We start from the raw sequence: 25,181 nt of genomic DNA on the forward strand, positions 1-25,181 counted from the left end.
TAGAAAATTATATAATACATTAGGAAGTCATATATATTATTCAGAATATTATATATATTCATAAAAAGTTACATATATTATTTAAGATATTATATATATTCATAAAAAATCATATAACATATTAGAAAGTCATATATATTATTCAAAATATTATATATATTTATAAAAAATTATATATATTATTTAAAATATTATATATATTTATAAAAAATCATATAAGATATTAAAAAGTCATGTATATTATTCAGAATGTCATATATATGGATAGAAAATCATCAAGATATAGAAAGTTATATATATTATTCAGAATATCATAAAAATATAAAAAAATATATATATTGTTCAAGATGTCATATATGTTCATAGAAAATTATATAAGATATGAAGAAGTGATAATATTATTATTTCTTTATTTTATGGAAAGAAGAGTATTTTCATCATGAAAAATCTTACAGAAAAAAAAAGCTGAGCGATATTTGATATCTGTCCCATTATTAATTATGTTATGTGGCTCCATGTGATTAGATGGTACGCTCTATGTCAATTTTGCTACACCGTATGTGGTGCACAAAGAATTACTCCCAACAGGCATGGCACCAGATCTGAATTCTTGAATGTTAGACACCACACCCCATCCCCTCCTCGCTCTCCAGCCATTTGGAACACCAACACTAGCTACGACAGATGCGGTAGCAGTCGTCACTCCGACACCCAAAAGTTTTGGCAATACATATGCCTTCATTTTAATATATCTATATTAGATTAGATTAGATACCAAACAGTGAACTAAAAACTACATCCACCATGTCCAAACTTAAGCTCCTCTATTTCAAATACAAACAGTAGTATTTATACATATTCTACAAAAGAATAGGGATCAAGTTTTGGAGGATTAGGACGTTCCCATACGATAAAAAATATAAGGCAGTCCTTGAAATCATCGCCTTCCATCACAAATATTCCCTGAATTCTCCCATCCTAGCCCTAGACAATCACAACCCAATCTCTTTTTTTTTTTCCTTTTTCCTTATCCAATCAAAGAAGAAGGACAAAACAATAGAGTATTACTACATCATGATTCATTTTTTATCCCGATGAAGCAAGTAGATCACAAAATATTAGATTCCAAACAGAACAGAAGGAAGGAAAGAAGAGGGGGTGGTAGTGGTAACTGACCATCCGATCCAGAAAGAGAAGGAGGCATCGAGGACCTTGGCAGTGAAGACACAGACGATTGTGGGGAGGAAACTGAAGAGGATGGAGATGCCGACCTCGAAAAAGATAGCATAGGGGAGGCAGAGGGCCAGAGTCATAGTGTGGGCCACCACGTAGAGAGGGATCACCCACATCTCTAACCTCTCTGAGAGATCCCAAAAAGTAAGGAGTGTCGCCTCATCGGCATGCCCCCGCTAGAAGCACCACAGGCCCCGCCACAACTGTAGCCCTCGCAAGCCCTTTCCCAATTTCTCTCTTCTCTACGCATCAAATCTCATAGTGGATAACACACCTCACTACCCCTTGTATTTCACCAATTCCCAATTACACGCTATTGCCCACCTCGCCGACTCCCCCTCGTCGTCACCAATGCTAGCAACGTCATCTTCCTTATCATCGACTGCCCTGCCAATGTCCACTGCATCACCATTGGCCCTACCACTAGCATTCTCTCGAGCCTCTCCCTGGCCTCCATCCTTGTCGACATGACCACCACTACAGAAGTCCTGGCAGATGGCTAGCAGATAATCTCAGAGTAGAGAGCATGCTGGCAGTCGTGGGAGAAGTAGGCGGCGGAGATCGATATCTAGCAAAGGGGGTGGGAGAGTCGCACATGGAGACAAATGAATGAAGCAAGTGGTCTGATGCTTCAGTGAATGCAACGAGAAGCAGGAACACGGAAAGCACAATTATACATGTGTCAAACGGAGAAGGTTAACATGTGGTGAACGAAGGCTAATGCCTCCATTTTAATATACATATACATACATACATACATATATACATACATATATACATACATACATACATACATATATACATACATACAAATATATATATATATATATATATATATATATATATATTAGAAGATGGGAATTGGTGTTTGAGAAAGTCTTTGTGCACTGGGTGCAGCAATAAATTTGATGTGGAGCACGCCACCCAATTATCTTAAAGCACGTAACGTACTTAATGATGAAAAATATATTTAATGCCATCCAACTTTTTCTTCCAACAATTTTTAGTGACAAAAACACTCTTTCTTCTATACAATAAAAAAAAATAGTATTATTATTTTTTAATATTTTGTATGACTTCCTGTGAATATATATGACGTTATGAACTATACATATAACTTTCTATATATTTATGATATCCTGAATAATATATATGACTTTCTGATAACTTGTATGACTTTCTATGAATATATATGACATCCTAAATAATATATATGATATTCTATAAATATATATGATATTCTGAATAATATATATAATTTTCTAACATCTTATATGATTTTTTGTGAGTATATATGACATTCCAAATGATATATATGACTTTCTATAAATATATATAACATCCTGAATAATATATATAGCTTCCTAACATCTTATATAATTTTTTATAAATATATAATATTTTAAATAATATATATACTTTTTTATAAATATATATGATGTCTTTATGTCATATAAGATATTAGGAAGTCATATATATTATTCAGGACATCATATATATTCACAGAAAGTTATATATATTTTTTGGGATATCATATATATTCACGGAAAGTCATATAAGATATTCAGAAGCTATATATATTGTTTAGGATGTTATATATATTCACAGGATATCATATATATTGTTCGGGATGCCATATATACTCACAGAAAGTCATATAAGGTATTAGGAAGCTATATATGTTATTCAAGATGTCATATATATTGTTCAAGATATCATATATATTTATACCAAGTCATACAAGGTATCAGAAAGTCATATATATTATTCAAGATGTCATAAATATACAGGACGTCATATATATGGTTCAAGATGTCATATATATTCATGAAAAGTCATACGAGGTATTAGAAAGTAATAATACTATTCTTTCTTTGTTGTATAGAGGAAAGGATATTTTCATCATTGAAAATTAGAAAAAAAAAAATTGAGCAGTATTAAATGTCCGTCCCATCTAAATGCACTACGTGTCCCAATATTATTGAACAGTGTGCTACTATTGCACCACACACGGTGCACAAAGAATTATTCATTGGTGTTTATGAGCCCATCTCACTCATACTTGCACCTGGTATCAAGACTCAAGAGGCTGTCTATTTGGGCGTGGTTAAAAGTTAATCCATGAGTAATGATCTTTTAGTTAAAAGAAATTCTAAATAACATTTTCAGATGATCCATTGAAAAGTTTTAGTTTTAAAAAAATAACTAAAAATTCATATTAGGATCTTCACTCATTGTTATTTAGGCAAATTAGGCTGGAGAGGTCTATTGTATGAGGTCAGGCACTCCGACCCGTGTCCAGCATCCTGGCATTTCATCAAAGTCCGATATCCATCGTGACTCGAACTTAGGTCATTTGATTGGAAGTAAGTGGCCCGTTCCACTGAATTGCCACTTCGACGGCTATAATCATAGTACTTTAGTTGACATTTGCAGCACATGTTTTTGTTACTCTTCTTAGGATGTTGTTGTCTATCTGGATCTCGTGCCTTGCTACTTCCAAGTTATCATATAATCTGTTTCTTCTACCTAAAAACAATGGAGGCGGTGTTTTGATGCATTGACTACCACCATATAAGCCATCCAAATGATAGTTAGAGAGGCATCACATATTGGATCTCTCCGATGCCAACTTTTCTTACTAACTAGGATGATTTTTATCCAATCAAGCAAACTCTTCATGTTAGCATAGTCATTATTTTTATTAAATAGTTTTAGATTATTGCTGAAAAGATGAACTTATCAAAAACTATGAAAAATAACATTCCATAAAACTACATCGCTTGTGCAATAATTAATACAAAAAAAGGTAAAATTAAGGTTTTCTCTGCCATATCCTTGAAACTAACGTTGGGAAAGACTGAATAACCATAATCATACCAGGAAAATATTGATTATTTGGTTTTATTTAATGATTGCGTTCATTCTTTAGTTGGTGCATTTTTCTTTTTTCCTCTTCTAAGTAAGAGATGAGTTTCTTTGGGGGGTTTGAGTAAGGGTCATCTCTACCACATCCTTAAACTACTGCTGGTGAAGGATGAATAGCTGCAATCATATCATAAAAAAAGCATTGAAATTTCGACTTTATTCGATAATGGCGCTTTTACTTTAGTTGGTACCTTCTTCTTACGTTTTCCTCTCTCGAGCAGGAGATAAGCCGGGAAACTTTTGTTTCTATCAAACGACAAACCATGAACCAGTAAAAATTTATTTCTATCGGATAATAAGCCAGACATAAAATCTTTACCTTTTATTACAAAAGGAAGCGAAGAGACAAAACGGTTTTACTTGTGCATAAATGATGAATTCGGTACCGTATTTGCCGAAACTACGTCGCACATTCCCGTGGGCCACAATAACCCGCTTTCCGCGAGAGGTGTTACCCAACTGCTACCTTCCTCCTTGTCCGTCAGACAGAATTTTCAATTCTGACGCCGATTGCTGACCAAGAAAACCCATGAAATCCCTCCACCCTAGAAATACGAGCTAGATCTCTCGGCGATCGCGGCCGGCCGGCTACATCCTCCACCTAAGAGAGCAATGATGGCGGGCCTCTTCGCCTTCTCCGTCGCCGGCCTCGGCTTCCTCCTCGTCGCCGCCCTCGAATCCCTCTTCCCCGTCCTCTCCCCCTCCTCCCTTCTCCCCCTCCGCTTCCTCTCCGTCGCCACACTCTCCTTCCTTGCGATCCTCTCCTCCCTCATCTCCTCCCTCTCCTCCCGCGACCCCCTCTCTCCCGCTCTCCCCCTCTCCTCCCTCGCCGCCGCCGCCCTCTTCCTCCTCTACTCCCTCGCCGGCCTTCTCTCCCTCCCCCCCGCCCACCTCCTCCCCCTCCCCCCTTCCCTCCTCGACCTCCTCTGCCTCTCCGCCTTCGCCCAGGAATTCCTCCTCTTCTACCTCCGACGCAAGGACCTCGATGGCATCGAGAACCGCTACTTCGACCTCCTCCTCGCCCCCATCTTCCTCTGCGCCGCCTCCACCCTCCTCGCCCTCGCCCGCCCCCGATCCCTTGCCCCCCGCCTCGCCCGGGCCGCCGGCCTCGCCCTCCACGGCACCTGGCTCCTCCAGATGGGCTTCTCCTTCTTCACGAGTCTCATCGCCCACGGCTGCTCCCTCCACGAAAGGAGCTGGGCCAACTACACCATCAAGTGCAAGACCCACATGGACTACCACCGCGGCCGCGCCATCGCCACCCTTCAGTTCAATTGTCACCTCGCTCTCCTCGTCTTGGCCGGCGTTGGGGCCTACGCGGCGGTGGTCAGGAAGATGGGCGGCGGGGTGCAGCAGGGATACAGGCCTTTGAATAAGGAGTTGCAGATGAGCGATGTCCCGTCCCAATTCACGTTGGAATCGGACGATGATGAAGAGGGAGAGATTGCGGAAGAGGTTAATGGTACGAAGTGGGGAGATGTCGTGCTGCCCGTGACATCGGAGGCGAATGGTGTGGCTGCTGGTGGGTCTCACTGACAGGGTAAGTCAAATGGCTTCGATTACCAACAAAAGATAGGATTTTGCAGCACCCTTAGATTGTCTTTGTCCGGGGATGCTTTAAAATCTGGAAGAGTGTACCTGTAGTGATGTGTTTCTGATGAAACACCTTGTTGGGTGCTTCTTTTGATACGATTCGAAAAATGCTCCTTGTAGATACTCTTGTGTAATTTAGTTTTAGTTGTGTCGGAATGAGATAGGAAGATTACTGAGTTGTTGTCTTGCTTGAGGCCATCATATGTGTTTAATTTACAGCATTAGACTAAAATGCTAATAATAAGTTTGGACATGAAGAGTACTTGAATTTTACTGGGTATTCAATGTTGATTTGCTGGCAGACTAGATGCGTGCAGGATATTATGTCAATCTCTTTCTACAGTTAGTCTTATCTTCAATTTCTTTCTGAAACGTGAATATATTTGAGAAAAATTTAACATCTGAAGCTAAAGAATGGATTTATCAATTTTCTATTGTATAAGTAACACATTCGAGGTGAACATGGGAGTTCTTCATTCTTTTAAGTTCTTATCATTGTTGCTAAAACTGTATAGAAGTTATTAGATACTACATTGAATGTATTGTGATCATTTATCTCCAAATGGATGGGCTCAACAACTCAAGATTAATCTAGATAGAACAAATATCATTTAGCTTATGAACCCAAGGGCAAATTTGGAGCAATATAAACAAGTGGCGCAACAACTAATCCTCATTCAATCTAAATTTGACTTTTCTTGGTTTTGTAACTTGGTTTTCTAATATTTTTTTTCGATCTTTCTTGGAAGATGGTGCTAGATAACTTAGGGTCAGTATGATAATCACATTTTATCAAGATACCAAGCAACTTAATAAGGTGATTTTTCTTGCAACAATTTTATTATATCAGGTGGATGACTTAGACATTATCAACACTTTTAGGATATAGTTTTCAGTCTATAAAAGAAGATTCATGAACAAAAACCACATATGGTTGTACCGTTGCTCATATAATCCATATCCTTATATAGTTATATTCCTTTTGAAGAAGCATTTTTTTTTTTTTAAAAAAAATTTTGCCATCTATTCTTTGTTTTCTTCTTGAAATGTGGAATTCCCTTCAATATGAGTTTTTCCCTTCTTTTCTTTAGTTATTTTTTATCATCTCTTATACTCTTGGCCTCTCTCTCTCTCTCTCTCTCTCTCTCTCTCTCTAATGCTATGTATTTTTGTTTTTGGATCTGAAGTCAATTTTCAAATCGTTTTTGTGTTGTTTTCTCTTGATATCTGCATGATACATATACTCTCAATCAAAGGTCAGGGTTCTTGCATCACATCCTGCTGCAACTATATACGACCCAAGAATATACTTGATGGAGTGTAAAAGTAGATTATCTCTCATTAATGGGTTATATCTTGTTGAGGATGACAAAGGAATCTACCCTACCTTAGCACATTTCAGTTAGCAGAAAGCCTAATGACAATTTATATATTTGTTTTAGTTTTATTATATATTCTGATAGGTTTATTTAGATGTTGGTTTGGAGTCCTGCTATCAATAGTTTCGTGTCTAAAGGGTCCATTTTATTTATTGATGGGGTTGAGACAGATATTAGGATTGGATTTTGGAAATGTTAGGCATTATTGTCTAGACTTAGATTTTTAAATTGTTTCATTCATATTTTGTGTGCTAAGGAGCCTTGCTAAAAAAGCTTGTGAAGTCATGATGGGAGTTTTGGAGCCTTTAGCTGCCTCTTAGAAGAAGGGGGTTTGGAATAAGGGTGTCCCTGTGTTTTTATTTTTTTAAACCTATAACAGTCCATGTGCAAGCAAACTCTCTTTCGTATGTAATTCAATTCAGTTGCAAATAAAACTATGCTAGGTGTTTCATCATTGTGATAATTACATAATTGAAAGTGGAGTCTTCAATCTAGACGAACTTCAGGAACCTTGTACAAATAGTGATGACTCCACATTCATATAATTTTATCATATAATTTTATTTTGTAATGTTTTTCATCTTCTCTTTAAATTGCCTTGCCCAACTCATCAATTCCATGGAACTCCTTAAACTGTATACTCTGACATTAACTATACTATGTTCTTTTTCTTTTCAATCTCCATAGTTCAATGTCTTGCAATTTGGATTTAACCGGTTTTATCAAAAATGCTCCGCTACACCCTTAATAAAGAATAGAAACTTATATATACATCACCAAATTTTGTCAGGAAAATTCTTACTGTTAGTTCACGTCCTGCTAAATTAAGTTGGACATTAATTTCTATCACTTACTATCACAAATAAAATGTTAGATATTACATTCTTGCTACCTACTCTTTCCAAGTATGACCATCTTAGAACACTATCAACCTTTTTAGGCCTCTATATCCTTCCTAGTACTGCATTAACTTCTTGCCAACTGCACTTCCAAGTTTTGCTATATTACGACAACATTTTGGAGCCTCTATCTCCTGCAGAATCCTGCATGAGATGTCCAATTCTTTTTCATAGGATTATTTCCCTTTGGACATCATTAGTTATTTGTTGTACAAACTTTGAATGACTTTAACTAACCTTATGAAATGTGGGTTTTTTGGGTCATAGTCTTAATTGCTATTCCTCTGTTTGTCTTATTCAAAACTTAAAATATTTGAGAAATAAGAACTTTGAGCACATTAGCTTGGGTTTTTGGTAATTGGCTCTGGAATTGGTAAATTTTCAACTGATCTTTATTTGGTAGATACAAAAAAAAAAAAAAAGGTAGTCTTCGGGAAGAAGCTTCAGGTTCAATAATGCTGAGGAAGCTCTATATGAAAAGTTTGTTAAACTCATTAAAGTTGGAGTAAGTTTGATAGCTTAGAAAGCTGCAGTCAAATAGCTGGTGTAAGATGAAACTAAGTCGATACACTTCAGATAGTTAAAGAAATTGGAAAGCTGTCCTACTGCCACTCCTCAATAATGGATGGTGAAGTATTGCAAGAAACTGCTGACAAGTGAGTTTTTATTGCATTCGATTCAGATTCCTTTACAACAATCTTTCCTTGGTAAGTTGTGTATAGTGGATGAGGCATTAGACAGAACAAGAAGTTGAGCAATGGTGGAACCTTTCTTGGTTTCCCAAAATTATTTTGCTTGTGTTGGAGATCAGTGGTTCTGAGCTTGAAGAGCATGAGATAGTGGGGTATTTTCCATTTCACCATGCATTGGTTAAAATAGGCAGAGGAACATCATTATTTTTCATAAAGAAAAAGAATGGGTATAATTTTACCTAGTATCTGGAGGCTAATTTTCTTGGCGAGCTCAGTGGTTTTCCCACTTCCTTAAGTGCTGGTGATCTTCTTGAGGTATTTGGATGGGCTCTTATATTGTGTGATTTCTTGTCTTAGAAAGGAAAACATTTATCGATAGGGAAAATCATTTGTTGTTTGGTCAATTGAACTTATGGTGATAATTGCTAGAATTCTCAGCACTCTCCAACTTAAACTGGCAACAAAAAAATCCAGTCAAGGTGTGTATTCAGCTAGTCACTGGCATTCTGATCTCAAATAGATAGATGGAATCTGTACAGTTCAAGCAGCAAATAAATCTAACAGTAATTGAGGATCAAGTTGAAGTTATCATGATAAAGCAATTACTGTAGAAGGATCATTGAAATTATCAGGTTGATTTAAAGTGGCTAGGGGTTACCTGTCTGAATTTTGGCTGAGGATGAGCAATGTTCTTTTTCAAAGAGTGCGCTATCACCTCTGCTTGAGTTTGAATGGTTATAAATGCTCTACTTACCAGCCCTAAAAACAGAAGAAGCTGAATTGTATCATGCTCAGGTCCAATGCTAGTGGTTCGCCATTAATGGATTATTGCAAGGTGACTGTTGGAAGTGGTAACAATACCTGTGGTCTTTATGGAAAAAGCTTATCCTATATGAATGCAAAGATTATCATGGTTTGTTAACATAAAAATATAAAAAACTGCATGTCGTAAAGGTGGATGTACAGTCGGAGCCCTGGATAAGCATGCTAGTTTATATTAGTTATATGTCAATGAACTGTGTGCGATACCATCTGTCACTCTCATTTCACTTCCAATTTTACTTAGAAGTCTATATGCAAGTGAATTTGTCATGGTAGGGCCAAATTGGAGTCATATCATTTGCAATGAGTTGGACCAGACTCTATTGGAGCGTATCAGTTTGATGTTGAGTCATATTTGCGATTGTTGTTGGTGATATATGAAGGTGTACCAAAGTCGAAAGACTAGACATCGGAAACATACATGCTCAAAACTTCTATGTAATTATAGACTGCTAATTTTGAGGAGGTGGTAATTCCATTGTTGTCATTATAACCTGCCGATTTTTAGGAGATGAGTATCAGTAATACCCTGTGGTACAGGAGGAGTTTCAAATCTTGTCTTTCAAAGAAGTTAGTCTCAGAAACTCTTTCTACAGGAATTGAGCTTGGATAAATTTTGCAGAGACCTCATTTGATGCTTTGTTGTGAGATGCTTTGAAAAAGGTGATGAACATATGTTATCAGAAAATTTACACCTCAGTTGCTTGAAAATCTGAATAATAAGTGGTTCTTTCTAATTCAATCTGGCATATATGGAAACAAGAATGTGCAGTTCTCAAGAAGCTTTACGTGATGCTGACCTGAGGATGCTTAAATATTTTGATATTTGTTGTTATTATGCTGGAGTCTAAGTTGTGACCAGACGGAATCAATTGTTGGGCATGATTTGTGTAGACAGCAGTCATGAAACAATGAGATGTCACTCAACAGCATGGTGTGGTTGCAACCAGGAAAACTGGGTGGTATCGGTTGAAACCAGGTGGGCTAACATTTCTGCAAAGCTGAATTATAGTCAAGATATATAGGAGGTCCTAAGATTCCAAGCTGGAATTTTCTTAAAATGTCCCATGCTTTAACATTTTAAGAACCTTGAGGCCCCATTTGGATGTAGGATTAAGTTGTTTTTGGAATATGCCTTGCATGGTTATTTGCAGTCAGCGGAGAAGAGAGATCATCATCTTGGGTAAGGAAATTTTGTCTCCTAGAATCCTAAAACAATTAGGATACTGCAAATCACCTTTTACTATGAACCACTTATCCTGGTTCTTCAGCATTCCATGATGTTAAGCCACTCTGTCGCGTCCATATTTCTTTATAATTGTTGTTTCTTTCCTTTTTAAACTTCCATTATGTGAGGCATTTATCTGAAATGGTCTGTTTGTGCATCCAAACAGGCCCTAGTGTGGTATCCAGTTGCTGAATAGGTGGGGGGGAGGGATATTTCTTGCACTGTTGAAGGAATAGGCCTATTCCATGGAATAGGCATGTTTTGGTGTTTGGTTGAGGAATAAGTGCAGGAAATAGATGGAGGTTATAAGCTGCTGTTAATGCATATCGAACTCTGCGATAATTGCTTCTCCAAAAAAAAAAAAGACTGATAATTTGGATTTCATTATAAAAATCAAATTGCCTTCTTTTATCTTTTGAGTGTTTATAGACTGGATAAGGGCTAAACGGTAATTGAAGGGAATAAGGACAAGCCTATTCCCTAGTATAAGTCTATTTTCCACCATCTTGGTGGAATAAACTTATACCATATTGGAAGATATCCCTTGTCACGATATGAGTCCCAAGTTTGTGGTGTTTGGCAAGAATTTTGGGGGATATCCCTCACTTTAGGATATACCTCCATTTATTCCTCAGCCAAATGCCACCTAGGAGTACATTGATCCTTTCTTTTTAATTTTGTATCAAGAGAAAAGGATTAGGTATTTTTAAAGAAAAAATGTACTTGACTATGAACTGACTAAGATGAAGAGTCTTGATAGGTTGTGTTGATCATTTAGAATATGAAGTTGTCGCAAGTTGTAGTCAAGTGTCAAACGTATCATGTATGGGCATCAACCTGATATATATTTTGATGGTAGTGCACTTTAATGATGACTGGAAAACTTGGATGGCATCTATGTAAATTCAGATATTTGTTTGGGAACAAGTTTAGCAGAATCAACTGTAAACAATTTGACTTGTCTCCATTTTTTGCTGACCAAGTCCTTGCACCATATTATTGTTGCTTTTGCCTCAGAACTAGCCTTGTTCCCTAAATTTCCAGCAATACCATGAGCTTTGGGCATTTTCTGGGAGCCACAAACCATGCAATTCACTGCTCATTCACAAGAAGCTGGCCAAGATGCTTTTCCTCCTTCCCGGGTACATGAAGGAGATGCTTTTACCTCTTGGGCAGAAAGCTATTTTAGGTAGCTCTCTTTTGGTCCCCTGAAACGTTGCGTGAGAGGTGTTAACTTCGTGACTTTTTTTTCCTGTCTGAAGTTAATTGGGGTACCATTGAAGTAAGTCTGACATGCAAAGTATTAGGCCGCCATGGCTAAGGGAAATGTTCGATGACTTCCAATAATGTTGGCCTTTTTGAGTGGTTTGTTTTGTTTGAAATTTTCTTAAATGGACGTGTCTTTGTAGCCTCTTTTCTGATGCTCCTTTTTGAGGTGGTGTTAGAATTTTGCGCATTGTGCTTGAAATGCATGTATGAAATTTAATGTTGCAGTTGCATATGCATGCCACCAATTAGGAGTGTAATCGAGCTAAATCAAGTTCGAGCTCAATTCAATTTAAAATATTTAGATTTAAAATTTAGCTCAAAATTGATCGAGTCTTGGTATTTCAAATTTGAGCTCAGCTTAATGAAAAATAGATAAAATTTGAGGTTGATTTGACTTGGTTCGGATATCAATTGAGCCATATTCAAACTTAAAATCGAATCTTAACATACTAATTGTTGGGTATAAAATTTTCCTTCCAACCGAAGTTCGTGTCAGGAGTGACCATTCAGGGATTCTACTGACGTCCGACCTTCGGCGACTTCTCTCCTGCGGTCGAGTCTCCGCAGCATTTTCGAGTTCTACCGACGGATAAACCCCCCACTAGCATTCTTCACGACTGCAGGAAGATTTCGTCCGGACTCCTACGGGAGTCGGACTTCATCCCCGACCCCGACTGCAGGTAGACTTCGTCCGGACTCCCACGGGAGCCGGACTTCGTCCCCGACTCCAATCGCAGGTAGATTTCGTCCGGACTCCTACGGGAGTCGGACTTCGTCCCCGACTCCAATTGCAGACAGACTTTGTCCGGACTCCCACGGGAGTCGGACTTCGTCCCCGACTCTAATTGCAGATAAACTTCGTCCGGACTCCCACGGGAGCTGGACTTCATCCCCGACTCCAATTGCAGATAGACTTCATCCGGACTCCTACGGGAGCCGGACTTCGTCCATGACCCCAATTGCAGGTAGACTTCGTCCGGACTCCTACGGGAGCCGGACTTCGTCCCCGACTTCAATTGCAGGTAGACTTTGTCCGGACTCCTACGGGAGCCAGATTTCGTCCCCGACTTCAATTGCAGGTAGACTTCGTTTGGACTCTTACGGGAGCCGGACTTCGTCCCCGACTTCCATTGCAGGTAGACTTCGTTCGGACTCCCACGGGAGCCGGACTTCGTCCCCGACTCCAATCACAGGTAGACTTCGTCCGGACTCCTACGGGAGCCGGGCTTCGTCCCCGACTCCAATTGCAGGTAGACTTTGTCCGGACTCCTACGGGAGCCGGACTTCGTCCATGACCCCAATTGCAGGTAGACTTCGTCCGGACTCCTACGGGAGCCGGACTTCGTCTCCGACTTCAATTGCAGGTAGACTTCGTCCGGACTCCTACGGGAGCCGGACTTCGTCTCCGACTTCAATTGCAGATAGACTTCGTCCGGACTCTTACGGGAGTCGGACTTCGTCCCCGACTTTCATTGCAGGTAGACTTCGTCCGGACTCCCACGGGAGCCGGACTTCGTCCCCGACTCCAATCACAGGTAGACTTCGTCCGGACTCCTACGGGAGTCGGACTTCGTCCCCGACTCCAATTGCAGGTAGACTTCGTCCGGACTCCTACGGGAGCCGGACTTCGTCCCCGACTTTCATTGCAGGTAGACTTCGTCCGGACTCCTACGGGAGCCGGACTTCGTCCCCGACTCCAATTGCAGGTAGACTTCGTCCGGACTCCTACGGGAGCCGGACTTCGTCTCCGACTCCAATTGCAGGCAGACTTCGTCTAGACTCCTACGGGAGCTGGACTTCGTCTCCGACTCCGACTGCAGGAAGACTTCATCCGGACTCCTACGGGAGCCGGACTTCGTCTACAGAAAGCCTCTGATTGGGCTCCTATAGCAAATGGCCCCTGCCTATAGTACAAACGCTCAAGGCACCCAACGGTAGACAGCCCGCCAGCAGCATCCGAGCTCCTCTCAGATGGATAGCCACCTCTCTTCGTCAGGCGCTTCAATCGAACTTCGGTCGACAGGCCTGGACTCCTTGGCAGGCCACAGTAACGGCCACGACTCTGCTCCACCTCCTGCGACGGATTCTGCGCGGCTCCATCACTCCCCGTAACAGGCCCCACGCGGCAGGCCGCAGTAATGGCCACGATTCTGCTCCACTTCCTGCGACGGATACTGCGCGGCTCCATCACTTCCTGGCGAGTCACGACAACGGACGCCGCTCCACTCTCCGCAACAGACTCCACGTGGCAGGTCACGGTGATGGCCACGACTCCACCCCATTACTCTTCATAATAAATTCTTCCTGGCCCCGAGCGGCCCACTACTAGGCGGTTACCAACGTCGCTATCAATCCGTTGCTCCCTCCGCCTATAAAAAGGGGGGACTCAGATACGTTATTCTCTAAGCTCTAATTTTTATCCCAAAACTCTGCTAAAATTTTCGTTCGAGCACTCCATTCTTGTTGAGGTAGAGAACTGACTTGAGCATCGGAGGGTCTTGTCGGAGCAACCCTAACTCCGGTTTAAACTTTTTTTGCAGGTCCCGACGGCGATCGCGACACCCTCGACTCTAGCTTCTCCGACGCAGGCGGATTTTCGCACCAACAGGATTGACGCTAGAGGAAGGGTCTGTATCTTCGCAGTACCCTTGTTCTTAAAGGAGCGCTCAACGGGACCGCCTCCGGTCATCTTTTCTGACATCCTCTCCTCCTTCCCCCACTAGATCTTCGCCCGATGCCTCCCCGCAAAGCATCCGCACGGCGACCCATGGCCTCCGCAGTCAGATCTCAGGCTTCGGCCTTGCCTCCAGTTTCTCAGGCTCCTCCTCCTACGACAACGGCCGCCGGCATGGAGCGGTCAGGTAATCGACCTCCGACGGATTTCGCCAATACCATCTCGGAAGAATCCTGGCAGGGAGCAATCGGCGTATTGGCCGGACCTCCCAAGCGGCAAAAGATCGAGGAATCCATAACTTTCACTGAAGAAGATGCTCAGGGAGTTCAATTTTCTCATAACGACGTAGTTGTAGTTTCTTTGAATATAGCTAATTACGATGTCCGCCGCATTCTTGTCGACAATGGAAGTTCGACCGACATTTTATTCTACGATGCCTTCTCAAGAATGTCCATCCTTGACGGTCATTTGGGGCCGATTAGCTCTCCTCTGGTAGGGTTTACCGGCGATGCCGTTCCGGTGGAGGGAGTAATAACTTTGACTGTAGCTGCGGATCGATATCCAAGACAATCCAGGGCTCTGATGAATTTCATGGTGGTGAAGGCGCCGTCAGCCTACAATGCAATCCTCGGCCGATCTGGCCTCAACGCTCTCCGAGCCATCATGTCAACCTATCATTTGAAATTGAAATTCCCTACCAACCAGGGGGTTGGAGAAGTCAGGGGAGACCAAGCCCTGGCCAGACACTGCTATAACATAGCCTTGCAAAGAAGTGACCAATCCGACCTTTATCCAGTTGATGGGCTGGACGCCCGCGACGACCTCGCTGAGGAGAGGGGCGACCCAATCGAAGATCTGGTTTCGATCCCTTTGAACGACGGGAATGCGGAGCATGTGGTGAAGATCGGCTCTAACCTGGGGGAAAAGGTGCGGACGCAACTCATCGATTTTCTACAAAAGAATGCGGACGCCTTCGCTTGGGTTCCAGCAGACATGCCGGGGATTGACACGGAAGTCATGGAGCACCGTTTGACCGTCGATCCAAAGCATCGACCGACGAAAGAAAAAATTCGAGGTCACGCACCGGAGAGGCAGAAAGCGATGGTCGAAGAAGTGGACAAACTCCTGAAAGCCGGATTCATTAGAAAAGTCAATTATCCTGACTGGATTTCCAACGTCGTCCTAGTCAAAAAGGCAAACGGCATGTGGAGGATGTGTATAGACTTCAAAAAGCTGAATAAAGCATGCCCGAAGGACAGCTACCCTCTGTCCAGAATTGATCAACTGGTGGATGCAACCTCCGGCCATGAGCTTCTCACCTTTATGGACGCATTCTCCGGCTATAATCAAATCAGGATGGCGCCGGAAGACGAAGAAAAGACTGCTTTCATTACTAACCGTGGTCTTTACTGTTACAGGGTCATGCCTTTCGGCCTCAAAAATGCAGGCGCAACCTACCAACGGCTGATGAACAAAATCTTCAAGGAGCAGATCGACCACAATATGGAGGTCTACGTGGACGACATGCTCGTGAAAAGCAAATCTTCCATGAACCACGTCGCCGACCTCGAGGAGACCTTCGACGCCCTCCGAAAATATAAGATGAAGCTGAACCCGACTAAATATGCTTTCGGAGTGACCTCGGAGAAGTTTCTGGGCTTCATGGTATCAGGGCACGGAATTGAAGCCAATCCAGAGAAAATTTGCGCCATCCAGGAGATGGCCGCTCCGAAGTCGATAAAAGAGGTTCAGCGCCTTACAGGGAGGGTAGCAGCCCTGAATTGCTTCGTTGCGAGGTCGGTCGAACGGTGCTTACCCTTCTTCCAAACCCTCAAGCGGCCGAAGGACTTCTGTTGGACCACTGAGTGCCAACAGGCGTTCGAAGAACTAAGGAGCTACCTCGGCTCACCTCCGTTATTAGCGAAGCCCGAGCCTGGAGAGGAGCTGTTCTTATACCTGGCGGTCTCCCCTACGGCTCTCGCAGCAGTTCTCGTCAAGGAAGAAGCAAAAATCCAACGGCCGATCTACTACGTCAGTCGCGCGCTGAGAGATGCCGAAATCAGGTATACTAAATTAGAGAAACTAACTTACGCCCTGTTGATCGCAGCCCGGAGGCTCCGACCCTACTTTCAAGGGCACACCGTAACGTTGCTCACCGACCAACCGATCAAGGCGATTCTGCACCGGACGGATGCCTCCTGGAGGATGGCGAAATGGGCGATCGAGCTCACAGAATTCGACATCAACTATCGACCTAGACCAGCAGTGAAAGCCCAGATATTGGCAGATTTTATAGTGGAGTGCACTATCCCGGAGGAGGTCGAATCTGAACAGGGCGAAATGGACGGCCTGGAGCCCCGATCGAACTCCCCCGAAGAAGAAGCAGACCCCCCTGGTTGCTTTTAGGCCCTCTACGTGGACGGGTCTTCCAACATGTCGGGCGCAGGCACGGATCAGATCTTGATCAGTCCAGAGGGAATCGTCGTGGAGTACGCTCTGCGCTTCGAGTTCCCCGTAACAAATAATGGAGCAGAATATGAAGCTCTGATCGCAGGATTGAAGATCGTCAAAGAGTTGGGAGTGGACCGGCTCCAAGTTCACAGCGACTCCCAACTGGTAGAGGGACAAGTCAGCGGAAACTACGAAGCACGGGAGGGCAGCATGGCTAAGTATCTTGGAAAGGTAAAGGAGCTCGTCCCCGCCTTCAGTAGCTTCAACATCAGGCAGATTCCAAGGATGAAAAATACCAGGGCCGATCTTCTCTCCAAGCTGGCTACACTGGCTCCGACTGAATTGCCCAAGGATGTTCTCTTTGAAGTTCTGAAGTGCCCGAGTACGGAAGAATCGCGGCCCATGATGGAAATTGACCACGAGCCCAGTTGGATCGACCCACTGATAGCATATCTCAGAGACGGGGTTCTCCCTTATGATGCAAAAGAAACTCGAAAGCTCAGAAATCAAGCCTCCCGATACATCCTTTATGAGGACAAGTTGTACAAGAGATTATACTCTTTGTCCCTTTTAAAATGTCTCCGGCCTTCGGAAGCTGACTACGCCTTGTGGGAGGTGCATGAAGGAATCTGCGGAAGCCATATGGGGACTAGATCCTTGTCCCACAAGTTGCTCCACCAAAGATATTACTGGCCGACTATGCATCGTGACTCAATTGAATACGTCAGAAAGTGCGACCGATGTCAGAGATATGCCAACATCCAGAGACAGCCCGCCACCGAGCTTACACCCTTGAGTGCCCCATGGCCGTTTGCGTAATGGGGGATGGATATCCTTGGATCCTTTCCCGTGGCGTCGGGGCAGAGGAAATTCCTCCTGGTAGCGATTGACTATTTCACCAAGTGGGTCGAGGCCGAACCGCTGGCGAAAATCACAGAAGCTAAAGTGCAAGACTTCGTCTGGAAGTCAATCGTTTGCAGGTTCGGCCTGCCGACAACCCTAATTACTGATAACGGACGGCAATTTGCGGGAGCGAGATTCGTCGAATTTTGTGAAGACCTAAACATCTCCCACAACTTCACATCGGTAGCCCATTCTCAGGCGAATGGCGAAGCCGAAGTGACCAACAGAACTCTGCTGCAAGGGATCAAGACAAGGCTCGAAAAGACGAAGGGAACTTGGGCAGATGAACTTTATCATGTGTTGTGGGCGTACCGAACTACCCAAAGACTGCCCACGAGGGAGACCCCCTTCGCTCTAGCCTTCGAAACGGAGGCTGTTATCCCAATCGAGCTCAAGCTCCCGTCGGCACGAGTCGTGGCATTCAACGAGCATCACAATTCGCAAGGTCTTAAAGCCAACCTCGACTTGCTGGAAGAAAAGCGGGAGGTAGCTCAAGTTCGGATGGCAGCCTACAGACAGAAAGTCGCCCGCTATTACAACTCCCGGGTCAAGAATAATGTCTTTAGAGCAGGAGATCTAGTGCTTCGACGAGCCGCTGTCTCGCAACCTCAGGATCGAGGGAAGCTCGCCCTAAATTGGGAAGGCCCATACGAAGTCAAAGAAGTAGTCCGGCCCGGAACTTATTACCTCAAGGAGCTCGGAGGAGCAGACCTCCCGCGACCATGGAGCTCTGAAAACTTACGAGTGTATTACCGATAACTTTATTTTAAATAAAAATTTTATATCCGCATGTCTCCTCTTTTGGCGCGAGCCTATATCGATAGGACAGTCAAAACAAACCGCGTCGGGAGTTGGAGGAGGACCTCGCCCTAACTTGAGCAAAGTCGAAGGCCCGGTTCTCCCTAGACCGGATGGGGGGAGAGGCCCTGCAACACCCATATGTGCCCCCACAGCCATGTTAGGGACAGGAGGAGAACCTCGCCCTAACTCGAGCAAAGTCGAAGGCCCGGTTCTCTCTAGACCAGATGGGGGGAGAGGCCCTACAACGCCCGTATGTGCCCCCATAGCCATGTTAGGGATAGGAGGATAACCTCGTCCTAACTTGAGCAAAGTCGAAGGCCCGGTTCTCCTTAGACCGGATGGGGGGAGAGGCCCTACAGCGCCCATACGCACCCCCACAGCCATGTTAGGGACAGGAGGAGAACCTCACCCTAACATGAGCAAAGTCGAAGGCCCGGTTCTCTCTATATCGGATGGGAGGAGAGGCCCTACAATGCCCGTATGTGCCCCCACAGCCATGTTAGGAACATGAGGAGAACCTCGTCCTAACTTGAGCAAAGTCGAAGGCCCGATTCTCCTTAGACCGGATGGGGGGAGAGGTCCTACAGCGCCCATACGCGCCCCCACAGCCATGTTAGGGACAGGAGGAGAACCTCGCCCTAACATGAGCAAAGTCGAAGGCCCGATTACTCTGAGATCGGATGGGGGGAGAGGCCCTACAACGCCCATACGTGCCCCCACAGTCCTATTAGGAGCAGGGGAAGAACCTCGTCCTAATACGAACTGGGATCGATTACATCAGAAGTAAGGGAAGAACATCGTCCTGGCGCCGACTAAGGTCCGGTCATCCAAGACCAGATCAGAAAAAGAGAACCTTCTCAGCAGCCCCTTCGCGCTCCCGCGACCCCACCAAGAGCAGAGGGAAAACCCTCACTCGAAAAAGAAAAAGGAGAAAGGGGAGGGGAGTTAAAAAGGAAAACGACGGACTACGTCAGCGACGAATGGAAAACAAACAGCATCAAAGATGCAGGGAACCTCGTCCCAGCAAGGATTGGGGTTCTTATCAAAATCCCCGGCCTTCAAGAAAGCTCTCAACACAAGTTCGAGATAAGACGACTTCGTCAGGGTGACGAGAAGCTCGGACCTCCGAGCTTGAACTCTGAAAGGGGGTGTCAAACCCGAGCGGCCCCGGACAAATCTACGGCCATGGACGAAAGGACGGGCCAATGCAACGGCAATCGGGTACCTCCGAACGGCATCGATTTCGAGCAAGGCAAAAGCCGAAAGAAGCTCGACAAGCGACAATTCAACACATGAGTAAAAGAGGTAGCGAAAAATTTCTTTCTCATGTTATTTATTAAATATGCATTACAGAGCTATTAAGGCTGAAGAAGAAGGATGACTGGAAAAGCGAGCCGACGCGGCAACGACCAGTAACCTTCGGATGACGTCAAAAAAAAAAAAGAGGAAAAAGAAAAAGAAGGGAATACAACAATAACAATGGTGAATGAAAGAAGTTCGGCAGGCGGTAATTCGACGCAAAGTGCGGACGAAGTAACAAAATCTCCTTCTCATTCTTGATTAGCAAGGTGTACGTTACAAGGCCCTGGGGGCCGAGGAAAAAGAACATTGTTACAAGACTCAAAAGGAACACGTTGGGGACCACTTCAAGCATTCGACTTCTCCTTCCGGTTCTGTCCTTCTCGGTAGCATTTTTCAGTGCGTGTGATAAATCCCTCAGCTCTCGCCCCCCGCCTCGTTCCGCTCCATCGTTGAAACCCCAATCCTAGGGGGAAAAGGGGGGATAGAATTCATGGGGCAGCGACGGCGACAGCAGCAGCGACGACGACCTGCATCGGGAAGAATCGGAAGTACCCTGGAGGCCGCGATGGCGCCGGAGGCATGCACCACCACCGTGTGCTCCACGACAACCACCGTCCTAGGTACTTCGGCAAGATCGGCATGCGTTACTTCCACTGTCCTCGCAACAAGTTCTACTGCCCCACCGTCAGCACCGACCGCTTCTGGTCCCTCGGCCCCGACGACGTCAAGAATCCCGCCACAGCTTGTGACGACAACTCTGCCCCCTTGACCGGTGTCACCCTGTTCAACTACTCCGAAATTCTCGCGCGGAACACGCTCACCGGTTATTTCCGTTATTAAATCCTTGTTGTTGAAGGAATTCTCCCTCGAGCCCCCTTTGAGGTGGTGGGAACCCTCAGTGATAGTTCGACCGTCGGAGAATTCGCAGGCCGCTGTTTTTCCCCTCATACTCCTCTTGATCCGTGGCATCCTCTCGAGGTTGTTCTTCGGGGCAGAAGCCCCGACGGGAGAACCCCTCGAAGGGGCTCGGAAGACTGAAGGCGGCGGGGAGCCGGTAGAGATGGCGAAGAGTGCTTAGAGTCAAAAAGGGCACCGATGGAGTGACTAGACTCTCAGGCAAAAGAAAGGTGTCAACTCTCAGGCGAAGTGAAGCCCCTGGAGGGAAGGGGGGCTTAAATAAGCGACGGGGCCTGGCGCAGTTATGGTGGCGAATATCTCTAAGTCCACCAGTGCCCGCCATGTGTCCCACTCACCGTGACGTAGGGCTGGCTGCTAGCGGGACCATTATGGTGTGGTGCTTAGGACTACGCATCAGGGAGAATTCCGAAAGGACTCTTCGGATCACCTTAATCAGAAAAAGACTCCAGCACGCGTGCATTGAATGCCAAGATTTTCGAGGGCGGTCGTGTGCGGAATTCAATGAAACGACTTCGGCTGTAAAAATTTTTCTGTACTTCATTCGTTCGAAACTCGAACTCGGAAGTAGGGGGACTGGTGTTGGGTATAAAATCCCCCCCCAGTCGAAGTTCGTGTCAGGGGTGACCATTCAGGGATTCTACCAACGTCCGACCTTCGGCGTCTTCTCTCCTGCGGCCGAGTCTCCGCAGCATTCCCGAGTTCTACCGACGGATAAACCCCCCACCAGCATTGACCAGATTCTTCACGACTGCAGGAAGACTTCGTCCAGACTCCTACGGGAGCCGGACTTCATCCCCGACCCCGGCTGCAGGTAGACTTCATCCGGACTCCCACGGGAGCCGGACTTCGTCTCCGACTCCAATCGCAGGTAGACTTCGTCCGGACTCCTACGGGAGCCGGACTTTGTCCCCGACTCCAATTGCAGGCAGACTTCGTCCGGACTCCCATGGGAGCCGGACTTCGTCCCCGACTCCAATTGCAGATAGACTTCGTCCGGACTCCTACGGGAGCCGGACTTCGTCCCCGACTCCAATTGCAGATAGACTTCATCCGGACTCCTACGGGAGCCGGACTTCGTCCATGACCCCAATTGCAGGTAGACTTCGTCCGGACTCCTACGGGAGTCAGACTTCGTCCCCAACTTCAATTGCAGGTAGACTTCGTCTGGACTCCTACGAGAGCCGGACTTCGTCCCCGACTTTCATTGCAGGTAGACTTCGTCCGGACTCCAACGGGAGCCGGACTTCGTCCCCGACTCCAATCACAGGTAGACTTCGTCCGGACTCCTACGGGAGCCGGACTTCGTCCCCGACTCCAATTGCAGGTAGACTTCGTCCGGACTCCTACGGGAGCCGGACTTCGTCTCCGACTTCAATTGCAGGTAGACTTTGTCCGGACTCCTACGGGAGCCAGACTTCGTCCCCGACTTTCATTGCAGGTAGGCTTCGTCCGGACTCCTACGGGAGCCGGACTTCGTCCCCGACTCCAATTGCAGGCAGACTTCGTCCGGACTCCCACGGGAGCCGGACTTCGTCTCGGACTTCAATTGCAGGTAGACTTCGTCCGGACTCCTACAGGAGCCGGACTTCGTCCCCGACTTCAAGTGCAGGCAGACTTCGTCCGGACTCCTACGGGAGCCGGACTTCATCCTCGATTCCAATTGCAGGCAGACTTCGTCTGGACTCCTACGGGAGCCGGACTTCATCCCCGACTTCAATTGCAGGTAGACTTCGTCCGGGCTCCTACGGGAGACGGACTTCGTCCCCGACTCCAATTGCAGGTAGACTTCATCCGGACTTCTACGAGAGCCAGACTTCGTCCCCGACTTCAATTGCAGGCAGACTTCGTCCGGACTCCTACGGGAGTCGGACTTCGTCCCCGACTCCAACTGCAGGAAGACTTCATCCGGACTCCTACGGGAGCCGGACTTCATCTACAGAAAGCCTCTGACTGGGCTCCTACAGCAAATGGCCCCCGCCTATAGTACTAACGCTCAAGGCACCCAACGGTAGACAGTCCGCCAGCAGCATCCGAGCTCCTCTCAGATGGATAGCCACCTCTCTTCGCCAGTTACTTCAACCGAACTTCGGTCGACAGGTCTGGACTCCTTGGCAGGCCACAGTAACGGTCACGACTCTGCTTCACCTCCTGCGATGGATTCTGCGCGGCTCCATTACTCCCCGTAACAGGCCCCATGCGGTAGGCCGCAGTAATGGCCACGATTCTGCTCCACTTCCTGCGACGGATACTGCACGGCTCCATCACTTCCTGGCGAGTCACGACAACGGACGCCGCTCCACTCTCCGCAACAGACTCCACGTGGCAGGTCACGATGATGGCCACGACTCCACCTCATTACTCTTCATAATAAATTTCTCCTGGCCCCGAGCGGCCCACTACTAGGCGGTTACCAACGTCGCTATCAATCCGTTGCTCTCTCCACTTATAAAAAGAGGGGGGGCCCAGATACGTTACTCTCTAAGCTCTAATTTCTATCCCAAAATTCTACTAAAATTTTTGTTCGAGCACTCCATTCTTGTTGAGGCAGAGAACTGACTTGAGCGTCGGAAGGTCTTGTCGGAGCAATCCCAACTCCGGTTTAGACTTCTTTTGCAGGTCCCGGCGGCGACCGTGACTCCCTCGACTCCAGCTTCTCCGACGCAGATGGATTTTTGCACCAACACTAATGATATATATATATATATATATATATATATATATATATATATATATATATATATATATATATATGCGCGCGCACGTGTGTCTATATATATATACGTGTGTGCGCGCGTATATATATATATATATATATATATATATATATATATATATATATATATATATATATATATATATATATATATATATATATATATATATATATATATATATATATATATATGTTGGGTATAAAATACCCTCAGTCGAAGTTCCCAATGGGATTAACCCTCGCGAGTCCCCCCCCAACTTCAACCGCAAGGAAGACTCCGCCCGGACTCCTACGGGAGCCGGGCTCTGTCCCCAACTTCAATTGCTGGTAAGCTCCGTCCGGACTCCTACGGGAGCCGGACTTCGCCTCTGACTTTAATTGCAGGTAGACTTTGATCGGACTCCTACGGGAGCCTGATCTCACCAGCTACAGAGAGACTTCGTCCGAACTCCCACGGGAGCCGGACTCCACCCACAACTCCGATCGCAAGCAAACTCTGCCCGGACTCCTACGGGAGTCGGGCTCCGTCCCCAACCTCAACTGCAAGGAAGACTCCGTCCGGACTCCTACGGGAACCGGGCTCCGCCACCAACTTCAACCGCAAGGAAGACTCCGTCCGGACTCCTACGGGAGCCGGGCTCTATCCTCAACTTCAATTGCTGGTAAGCTCCGTCTGGATTCCTACGGGAGCCGGACTTCGCTTTTGACTTTAATTGCAGGTAGACTTTGACCGGACTCCTATGGGAGCCTGATCTCACCAGCTACAGAGAGACTTCATCCGAACTCTCACGGGAGCCGGACTCCACCCACAACTCCGACCGCAAGCAGACTCCACCCGGACTCCTACGGGAGCCGGGCTCCGTCCCCAACCTCAACTGCAAGGAAGACTCCGTCCGAACTCCTACGGGAATCGGGCTCCGCCACCAACTTCAACCGCAAGGAAGACTCCGCCCGAACTCCTACGGGAGCCGGGCTCTATCCCCAACTTCAATTGCTGGTAAGCTCCGTTCGGACTCCTACGGGAGCCGGACTTCGCCTCTGACTTTAATTGCAGATAGATTTTGACCGGACTCCTACGGGAGCCTGATCTCACCAGCTACAGAGAGACTTCGTCCGAACTCTCACGGGAGCCGGACTCCGCCCACAACTCCAACCGCAAGCAGACTCCGCCCGGACTCGTACGGGAGCTGGGCTCCGTCCCCAACCTCAACCGCAAGGAAGACTCCGTCCGGACTCCTACGGGAATCGGGCTCCGCCACCAACTTCAACCGCAAGGAAGACTCCGCCCGGACTCCTACGGGAGCCGGGCTCTATCCCCAACTTCAATTGCTGGTAAGCTCCGTCCGGACTCCTACGGGAGCCAAACTTTGCCTCTG

General features: G+C 45.7%; 1 protein-coding gene across 1 annotated transcript; it reads left to right on the forward strand.

The window, feature by feature from the left end:
• The first annotated feature begins 4,617 nt into the window (after positions 1-4,617).
• On the forward strand, positions 4,618-6,039 carry LOC105039143 (uncharacterized). The gene has a single exon (XM_010915163.4). It carries the CDS (start codon positions 4,774-4,776, stop codon positions 5,695-5,697), a length of 924 nt encoding a protein of 307 aa, XP_010913465.3. The 5' UTR covers positions 4,618-4,773; the 3' UTR covers positions 5,698-6,039.
• Positions 6,040-25,181: the final 19,142 nt, after the last annotated feature.

The sequence above is a fragment of the Elaeis guineensis genome, chromosome 1 (assembly GCF_000442705.2).
Source record: "Elaeis guineensis isolate ETL-2024a chromosome 1, EG11, whole genome shotgun sequence".
Classification (NCBI taxonomy): Eukaryota; Viridiplantae; Streptophyta; class Magnoliopsida; order Arecales; family Arecaceae; genus Elaeis; species Elaeis guineensis.